The sequence below is a fragment of the Xiphophorus hellerii genome, chromosome 22 (assembly GCF_003331165.1).
Source record: "Xiphophorus hellerii strain 12219 chromosome 22, Xiphophorus_hellerii-4.1, whole genome shotgun sequence".
Taxonomy (NCBI): domain Eukaryota; kingdom Metazoa; phylum Chordata; class Actinopteri; order Cyprinodontiformes; family Poeciliidae; genus Xiphophorus; species Xiphophorus hellerii.
This window is the reverse complement of record NC_045693.1, coordinates 7,443,979-7,454,586: the sequence shown is the minus strand read 5'-3', so window position 1 is coordinate 7,454,586 and position 10,608 is coordinate 7,443,979. Positions and strand designations below refer to the sequence as shown.

The window sequence follows — 10,608 nt, the reverse complement described above, 5'->3', positions numbered from 1 at the left end:
AGGATAAAAATGTAAAGTTGGAAGAAAAAAAAAGTGCGATCCCTCCTCTTTTTTTAATGTAAAAGGTAAGCTGACGAGAAGTAGAAGGAGGTGTGCAAGGAGTGGTGAGGAAGATGAGAATGTGTGTGTGGTGGAGGTTGGTTGGGGGGGTTCATCACATGGCCTGGGCCTCACCAAGGGATAGGCTGTCGCTAGGAGACAGAGGCAAGGAACGGACCAGTGGCAATGATGTATTAACTGGCGAAGGTGGCTGACAGTAATCTTTGTCACTAGATGCAGTGGCTGTCTAAGTCCTGTCATTTTATGCATCTCATGCAAAACAGATGTACCCGGATACTACAGGCTCAGGGAGAGACGGAGCGAGATCCAGCCAGGATGGAGGATAGAAGAGGGTGGAGGAGGAGGGTGGATAGGGGGGGGGGGGGGGGTAGGGGGGGCAAAAAAATCATTATACAGCTAGGGGTAGGAGAAGCTGTCACAAAGAATTTCATTATTTTTCATCTGGTATCCAGAAGGTGAATTGTGCATATTGTAATTCCACCCCACCCACCTCCACTATAAGCTTCTAAATAATTTGGGAACTTTCCAGGGCAGAAGTTTTCCATTTTCTTTCCACTCATTACCCAGAGTTCAGGGCAGAGGTGCTCAATCAACCTGGCTGAAGGAAACGCTTACACATAGAAACACGCCTGCCATCGCCACCTCCTCCTCCCTGCTGTCCTCCCTTCTGCTCTCTATCCAAACTCCATCCTTTACCACTCTATCTTCCATCCCTCCTCTATTTCTTTCCACTATTGTCATCACTCTCTCCAGTTTTTCCTTTCTTTTTGTGTCTACTTTTAACCTTCCTACCCCTTTCCTTGCCTTGTCTGTTTCTGTATGTTCTTTACAAGTTATTGTTATTTTTTAACTGCATTGGCAGCATGTACAGGGTACACATTACCTCTTGGCCTGTGATATCTGGAACCTAAGATATGGAATTCAGATGGATGGACGTTATTCTTTATCTGCAAGCATGAACCTTTAATATAAAATGGTTAAAGGGCCTGACAAATGCCACAAACCAAAATGCTTTGGTCTGCAAATAAAGTTTCCTAGTACGTCGGTTGTTGCTGTTGTCTTCACTTCAAGTGATCTTTGGCCGTCTCCTTGCAGTTGAGGAAGTTATGCTAAAAACTTTTGCATAGATGTTGAGGACACATGGAAATTTTTTATTTAATTGTCTGTTAAAGGAGAAAGTTTAGCTGACGCTAGATTTATGCCAAGAAAATATGGAAAGTCCAATTTTATGTTGCCAGCTTAGTAACTTTGTTACTGTATTTATTCCGAATACAGAGCTTTCTATTGTCTCTTTTTATAAAAAGAGAGTAGTGACAGGTGAAGCAAAAGCTTAAGGTGTTTCATGGAGAGGCCTTGGGGAAGTCTGGAAATAAGGCAAAATCCAAAAGTCTGGATTGTGATCCAGTTGCTCAGGCATTAGCCAGGTTAGGATCATACACGGAGGAGAACAACTGGCTTTCCAGAAGACGTGAGGCAAAATGAGAAAGTTTTGCAGAGTTTGGTAATGGGTCAATTTCTGAAAGCATAGGAGAAAGGATTGGTTTGGCAAGGATAGAAGTTTTTCAGTGGAAACACAATAACATAATCAGGAAAACTGCTGAAACACTGGCAATACTGATTATCTGACATAGGAGAAGAGACTGAGGGGATAAAATACAAGGGGGATAGGTGATTTACATAATCGCATAATTATGAACAGCGCAGCAAGATGGCCAAACAAAAACTGACAAATCTAGTTCTTTTTTCCACCAGTCTTTGTGCTGGTGAAGTTGACTTAAGGAGATATATATTTTTAGGACCACGCCAATATATGCCCTTAATACACATTGGATCCATCATGCTCAAGTTTTCAAAGATAAAACAAGGAAAACAAAATTAAGCAGAGACTACAGAATGTCCTAGGAGTCACAGTTTGAGTTATTTTTGTACTTTAAATTGACCATTAGACAATGGGTGTTTCTATTTCTGGCTTACTGTCCCTTGGAATGAAAGTTAAGAGAACTTAATGACTCTCTTCCACACATAAAAATATGCATGTGCAACATCCAGGCAAGAAGGATCTGTAGTCTGCTGCTCTACAAGATTCCACACCTCTGATAGTGAACAACAGAACATGAAAAATGATGATGCCAGCTCTTGCTTAAATGCAAAAGAAGATTGTTGCCAGCAAGATAAGAGCATCTTCTAGGAATGTTTTTGTTTGTTTTTGATTCTTCATCTAACCATTGAGGTTGACACCAATGTCAGAGAATGAAGATAGACGATGATGAGCTGCAATGGCTGCTAAAGACATAGTGTGATTTACATACTACCAACTGAGGGTTTCTCCTATTCTATATACAATTCTTTGAGAAAAAAAAAATATTCCTGAAACTTTTTTATGTTTACCACTTTGCAACCAAAAGGCACAGTATATTTTCTTGAGATTTAAAGTGACAGACTATTACAAAATTGAGGTGCATAAAAGTGTAAGAAAAATGATGCACAGTTTGAAAAGTTTGTCTTGCATTCAGATTAAACCCTACCCTGATAAAAGCCAGCGGCTTGTTCTACTCTATACTTCGCACTAAGGGTCTGGACCCTCGGCTATTAAGATGATTGCTGGATGCGTGGACTCTGCTGAAGTTCTCAATTTTATCAAATGGCCAACATTTGCCCATAGCGTATTTAATGCACCAGATCGATGCTATGAAGCTTACTGGAAATTGTAAGAAGACGTTTTTAACTTCAAATCTGCAACGCGGTAAATTACATTCACATCAACCACTTCAAATCCAAATGTCTCCACTTGTAAACACACACACTGATGAAATGGGAGTTTCTCTTTATGTCACTGTGACTGTACGTTCTGCTTTGACCCCGCCAGAGCAAATGGCATGTAGGAAACAGGGAGGATGGGGTTGCAGGACCAAATTAGAGCACTGATTGTAAAAGAAAAAAAAATAGCACAAGACTTCCTCTTCTTCTTCTTCTTCCCAACCATCCTCCACTCCGAAGAAAGAAGTGTCAAGCCAAATGAGATGGCTGTTAATGATAATTCAATATTTGGAAGCATGGACAACATGGACAGAATGGCTTTGTTCACTTCCTCCACCTCCATCACTAAAACTCCAGGCAGACTGCGATTCTAAAACTGCGCAGAAATTCAACATCATCGTTCACAACTTCTCCTGTTCACTGATTGGCCAGTTAGAAACTCTATCAGAGAAATCCACTTCAATGAGAAAGCAGTGAAATTAAATTAGAATTGAGTAGAACCGCATAGGAAGGCAATGGCCAAGCTAATTAAGCCACGTTCAGTCAAAAAAAGCCACCTCTCCTGAAATTATAGGTATGTTTCCGATGTGCTTTGCAAACCTAGAAGCTAAACTCTTTTTATTTCCTTTTGCAAAACAGCCTGCTACACAGTCAAGTGTCTGTGAACTTCAATTTGTAATTATTGCCACAGATTTTTAATTGTATTCATACATCAAAACCATGTGATCAAAACCATTACACAGTAGCTCTGGCTTTATGTTTGGGGCCATTTCCAGTAGGACAATCTCTGCCCTGAATCTAGTCTCAAGTCTCTAGGAGCCTCTCTCAGGTTTTCCTCTGGGATTCTACTTAGCTCCACTAATCTTCCCATCAACTTGAAAGAGCTGCTGTGTCCCTACATGATTTGTAGCAAACTTTTAAAGGGCACTTTTTGCTTCTCTTCCCTAAAGGCCAAATTTGAACCAATAATGCAGCTCTGCATGGGAATCTTGTCAGCTTCTCTGATTAATGTTCTGCTCTCCTTCCCCATCAGTTTAGGTAGACGGTCATGTCTTGCTAGGTTTGCAGCTGTGACATGCTCTTCATTTTTTGTTTTATAGCCTAACCTTACTTCAGTCTTCTCTAAACCTTTCTCTCTTATGTATTCCTTGCTTTTTATGAATTATTTGTTCACTAATGCGCTGTAACAAACCACTATGGCCTTCACAGAGCAGATGAATTAATACTGAGCCGAAACTACACACTCGTGGAGCAAATTGCAAAAGGTTTGTGTAAAACCTTCGCTCTTGAAATCAATCCCTTTCTTTTCACTTTACAGTATTGTGCTACCTGGGAATTGGTGGCAGGAGATTGTCCTGCAACAGATGGGTTGCCGGTTCGAACTCTCACTCCATCTTTGCACAAGAACCAGAGGACATGTAACGCATATATGCTTTATCAGAATTCAAATCAGACTTCTGTAGAACAAACCCTGCAGTGTGCACATTCACACCTGTGGAGTTCTTCGCACTTCACATAGGTATTCCTAAAAAGTTTCACTCTGACACCTGGTTTCAAAAACTGCCATTGTCCGACTCCAATCAGTGGAAATGTGTAATCAAGCAGATGATTGCAACAACGGTGTTACGGTTTCACTGAAAATTGGCTCTGTGTGAATGGCACCTTAACCTGGTCCTGACCAAACAAGATAACTTGTCTCCATACGCACTCACATAAAAATCACAAACACTTACTTATTTTTGGTCTAGTTTCTAGTACAAATATCTTAGCACATTTGAAATAAGATTGACTTAAAAATAACAGTTTAGCAAGATATAGATGGTTGTTTTGAGTTAATAATTCCTTTAATTAATGAAAAAGTACTTGTTCATTTGGCAGATAAATTAACTTATAACATGGGAAAGATATCTTGTTATAAGTCAAATAATCTGCCAATGGAATAAATAAATTTTCATCAATATTAAGGAATTATTTACTCACAACAAGCCTCTATATCTTGCTAAAAAGTTACTTTCAAGTTTTTTTTTCTTATTTAAGTCCAGTCGCTCCCACAGTGTGTTCACAGTGAAGCTGGCCCAGGCACCTCTAGATGCTGATGGGGACCACATACTGCAGGACAAAAGCCAGGTGAATGTGAGCCAGCTGTGCCTGGTTGACCTGGCGGGCAGCGAACGCACCAGCAGAACCAGAGCAGAGGGAAGTCGCCTTCGAGAAGCAGGTAATATTAACCAATCCTTGATGACCCTGCGGACATGTATGGAGGTCCTGCGTGAAAACCAGATGTGTGGAACTAATAGGATGGTGCCCTACCGAGACTCTAAAGTCACACATTTGTTTAAAAACTACTTTGATGGAGAAGGAAAAGTCAGGATGGTTGTCTGTGTTAATCCCAAAGCTGAGGATTATGAAGAAACCTTGCTGGTAATGCGCTTTGCTGAGATGACCCAGGAAGTGGAGGTGGCTCGGCCGGTGGACCGTCCGATCTGTGGCCTGACACCGGGACGCAGGCAGAGGAACCAGGCATTCAAAGATGAGCTGTCACGCCGACTGGAAGAAAGGGGAGGTCCTGTTAATGGAGATCCAGTTCAGCTGAACCAGCTCCTTGAAAGCCTCCCACCACTGCCTCCCTGTGAGCTCTCAGCTCCCTCTGATGATCAGACGTTGCCCCGTCTGATGGAGGTTCTGGAAAGACGGTACCGTATCCGTCAGAAGATGACTGAACAGTTCAACCAGACTGCAAATAATATGAATAATATTCTTATTTAGATATTTGCAATACAAACTAGACCATCTGAATTTCTTTTATTTCTATTTATTTTTATTTAAATTCTAGATATTGGTGTTGAAGCACAAGACGCAAAACAGAGATGGGCTGGTGGTAGTGTGAAGTTTTATTCTAGTAGTAAAGTTTAGTTCTTGGTCAATACATTTTTTTTTTTTGTTTGACATAAAACTAGGGTTGAGCACTGAAAAAGTAGGCGAAAAAAGGCTAATAGATAGTTGTAGCAGAGAAAAACTAAGGAGTGGAAAAAAACAGAAGCAATTTAAAGTATATGAAGAGGAAAGCAAAACAGGAGGTGGAGAAAAAAATGAAAGGGTCAAAGAATAAAGAGGTGATAGAGAGATGGAGAGGAGGAGAGATGGGGAAAAGAGATGTAAGTGTGCTCTGCGGAGGCCTCTGTCGGTGGCAGTCTGTCTCTGATTTCCATTCATTGTTAAGATAGATGAGATCCCAGCCGGACTCATAGCAGACTGCCACATTTCTTCCTTTACTCTTTCCTTCTTTACATTTTTTCCCTTTTTTTGGGACCAGGATGGTTGGGGGCATTATTTAAAACAGAGTCTTTTTTTCAGTGGTCATTATGCATGCACACCTGATCAGCATGTCAGCCTGGCCTCCCTGCATCGCATGATGGAACGGCCCAATTTACCTCTTTCACCTGCCTTGCATAAAGGCACACTGAGTACATACCAGCAGGCGCGGGCTATAATGTACATCACACACACATACTCACCCCCACATGCATATGCACATTTAGTGGAGTGGAGGTGGGAGGATGGAGTCAAGTGTTAGCATGCACTATCATACACCGATGCAAATGTGAAAGCACACACATACACTATGCTGTTTATTTGCAAAATGTGCATGAAAGTGTGTACTTTTAATATATACAACCACTGGAAGCACACACTCACCTACTGTATTCACACACACAGGACTCCCACACAGTCTCCTAACTGTGTCAGTTGTTACGGAGTCAAACCTGAATTCATTAGCAAGTCAAAACACTATTTTTCTGGTATCTCTTTTTCTTGCTCCACTCTGAGTGTGGCACCAAAGCAGCAAGGGTTTATTTAGACAATACACTACCAGCGATCCATCAGTAAAGAGCCACACAGACAATCAGTTACGAGTGTTAATTGAGCCAAGAATCAGCATCTTGAAGTCTTAGTCCGTGGTTATCAATCTGAAAGATGTGAACAGCTGTCTGGATTGTGATTCGGAGTTCAAGAACGTCTGTGTCTTGTTCATAAAACGGAGCAGGAAATGGATATGTTATAATGTGGGCACTGCTTTCTCTGTTGTGGTGAAAAAAGAGCTTATTTAAAACAAACAAAGCTCTGGATTTACAACCTCATCCACATTTCCACCATCATCTACGGTCATGAGACGAGGATCATGACTGAAAGGTTGACATCTCCGATGCAAGAGGCTGAATCGAGCTCACAATTCTCTTTTTCCAAAATAGATATTCAAATAATATAATAAATTTGCTGTCTGTGACATGATTTTTAATAGTGTTGTGACTGGGGAGAAAACCTGAGGACATCAGTGAAAATAGGTTGCTACACCAGATCACAGAGCATCATCCACCCCCAGAGTTAATTCCAAGTTTGCAAAATTCAAACAGTCACACTCCCATTGGAGAGGTACTGATGGGAAGTTAAGTCTTGGTGACTTAACACATCTTTGCACTTTCAAAAGGGCATTCTGGTTTTCTAGATTCCTGCCTTGCGTGACCTAAAAGGCTTATGAATACTGCCAAGGAACCAAGCTGTGTTTGAAGTGGAAACAAATTAGACTAAAAGCTGGAAATAAAAGCAAAACACATGGTATGACATTTCAAACAACTTGCAAATCTCTTTATTTATTTTAGCTGTATTAAATCTTGAGTTTGAAGTTTTTTAACAGAAGAATGATTTGTAGGCAGAGGAAAAAAATCTAAAATTTTACTCATTTTTAACACAGAACGCATTAAGTAAAACATTCAATATACAGCTCGCACTTTTTTTAAGGATGTACTGGATTTTCTGCTAGTAAAAGATTGCTATGAAAATTAAATAAGTGTGAAGACATGTTTTGCTGGAGGTCATAAGATCTCACCTTGAATTAGTGATTAGGACAAGAAAAACTTTAAATTAGAAATCACAAAGGGTCTCTTATTCATTGACTCTCAAGGGTATTCGTTGCCCTGGAGTCATGGAACCTCTATTATCTGATTTTTTTTGTTTCTTTTATGGTAGAATTGTCTGAGAATGGCCTGGCATATATGGGATTTTGATTTCTGAAATAAGCTTTTTCTGTGCAGTGGATATGCCTGTGAGATAAGATGAGGAGCTCTGTCATCCAAGGGGAGTTTAGAGCAGAGTTGCATTTGTCCCACTCCTGGAAAGAGCCGGAGCCTGATAGAAGCAGTACAAATCTCATCTGGCCTATTAACACCTTGAAATCCCCAGGATGATCTGGAGAGTGACATTGGAGAGAGAGAAGTCTTGGTTTCCCTTCTGCATCAGTTAATTCTGAAATCACATTGTTGTGTTCAGATGAATGGATAAAAGGTCCACTCTTCATTCTCATCTTCTTCTGCCATGTTTCTTTTTGAATCTTCCTGTACGAGTTGTTGCTGCATTCCTGGAGTAAAGTTTGGCAGACTGACCACTCCCAGGAAACTTTACTACTTCTTTGTGTTTTCTCTGTTTGTGGATAATAGTGTCTGCTGTTGTTTTCAAAACTCCCAAATCATATGAAATGGTTTGTAACCTCTTACAGACTTCAATGACTTTGTTTTTCACCTGCTTTAATTTGACATTGGAGAAATATATTCACTCAATATGAATGGCAGCTATCATGTGGGGGTGTGTCTAATGAAACCAAACCAAAACTTGACAAGGAAGAATTCACTTTTCTACACAAAACTACCTACGTCTGAATGTTTTTTTTTCCCTAACTTAACAAATATCATAATCACTTTAAAGCAAAACTGTATCTTTAATTAACATATTAACATTTGTTTGATGGTCTGAAACATGTCGCTGTGACAAAATTTGAAAAACAGAGAAACTCTCTAAGAAGACAAAAGAAAAACTCAAGAGATTGTACATTACTGTCTTGATTAATATTAATGCAACACTGAGAATATTATTAATTCACAGCATCCTGTAAATGTCAGCAGCTTTGCCTTTTCCTATTTATCAGAAAATCATGACAAAAATGAACTTTTAAATATAAAATATTGGGTAAAGGAGCTGTGAAAAAGATTTGGTGCACCCAAACTTTGTTACGTCGTATCAAGAAAAATTGATAAGTGCACCAGTGCAACCAGTGCTAAAAGATAGTCTGGAGTCCTCTCCTTAACCACAAATACATGGAAAAGTTATTGTGAGTAATGTTAACATGACTGAAGAATGTCAGCGCTTGAAAGAGTTATTTTTCTTTGAATGATTAATACGCCATCAAAATGTCACTGCTAAGATGTTCTGAGAATGGCAGCTTGAGTTTAAAATTTCCACTTGATGGGCATTACCTGACAAGCATGATTTTCCCATCACAAAAATCCTTTTATTTTCCAGTTACTCTTGTGTAAGTATTAGTCATTGCTCTATCAAAGAATGTCACAGATGTCCATAATTACAAAGAAACTTTATTTTTTTTTTCCTGAGGATGTTGTTGTTGCCGGGGCTCATCTGAAACTTCCATGTGAAACTCAGTTTAAAGGAATCTTTTTAATGGCTCTGATGTCCTTCACCGCAGGAGTCTGAGAGGTCATGCTGTTGATGCACGGTGTGAATGCGGAATGGTTTGTCTGCAAGACTGCAGCCATTCAAAAAGGAATTTTATTATTAGTACTTTTCATCTTAATTCATTAAACCCTGACCCACGTCTACTCTTCCTGCCCATTTATCATCTATAACAGGCCATTGCTTTTCTAATTGTAAAGCTGACATATTTTTTAAGTTTTTTATACCAGGAAATATCTGTCTGCAATGTTCATACTGACTTTATAAAATACAAGTTTTGAAATTCTTAGCAAACAAAAAAACTGGTATTGAAAATGTTTTTATTACAAAAGTCCAAAAGCAATTTTTATTGCTAAGATGTTTTACTGAGAGAATAGAGGATTTTTTTTTTTCTGATGGCCTAAAACTCAATAGAATTTATCTGTTTTACAGGCTTTCCTTAGAGTAAAGGGGCAGTCAGTGCAAAAGTCAAAATTAGAGGTAGAAATCTCTTACACCTTCTGTAATTCATTTTGAGATGCTGAATATCAATGTCTAAACCAAATCCTAACTAATGGTGAACAATTCTTATAATGTAGGTGCTTAGAGTTAGTCATACTTTCTTAGTAGAGTTTCTAACCAGACCTTCTTCAGGGATCTAAGGAATTTCTTAACCCAGTGTTCAAAATGTCAGTATTTTGAACTTTTTGTCACCTCACACACAGGTTTTGTCCAGAGGAGCCACCGTTGAAACCACATAGTAAAGGAAATGGTGGCATGAAGATGGGAAAACTGAATAAAGAGAGAAAAGGTACATAAAAAAACAAAAAAAGGGTTAGAAAACAAAAGAATTGATGAGAAAAGCAAATAGAAAAAAATATTAAAAAGGACAGTTGACAAGATTACTGTCTTGTCAACTGTCAGGGAGTGGAGAACAAAAAGAGAAAAAGAAGTGAGAAGGTGGAAGGAAGAAGAGGGTAGGAGGTGAAATTAGAAAGAGGTAAGAGTCAGAAATAGAGCAAGAAAAGGAGGCATGAAGGAGGTGAAGAAAAAGCCCAGCGGAGTCTCCTCTGTATATTTACGGCATCTGACTCCATCCCAGCCCGGCCAGCTGGAGCGAGCAGGTGGACCAAAGAGGTCAGATCATTAACACTCACACACGTACAGTCACCACTGCGTTAGAGAGCGAGACTGTGGCTTTAAGGGTTGTGAGGTTGCTGATCTCCTCTTCTCCAACAGGAGAACAGGCGAGCCCGGGTGTGTGTGATGTCGTGTTACAGGGGTTAAAAAGAC

At 39.6% G+C, this 10,608-nt stretch overlaps 1 protein-coding gene across 1 annotated transcript; it reads left to right on the top strand.

Moving 5' to 3' along the window:
• Nucleotides 1–923: 923 nt before the first annotated feature.
• On the top strand, nucleotides 924–5,583 carry LOC116713395 (kinesin-like protein KIF23). The gene is made up of 2 exons (XM_032553538.1): nucleotides 924–932; nucleotides 4,855–5,583. The coding sequence occupies exons 1-2, from the start codon at nucleotides 924–926 to the stop codon at nucleotides 5,581–5,583; spliced, it is 738 nt and encodes a 245-aa protein (XP_032409429.1).
• The last annotated feature ends 5,025 nt before the right edge of the window (nucleotides 5,584–10,608 follow it).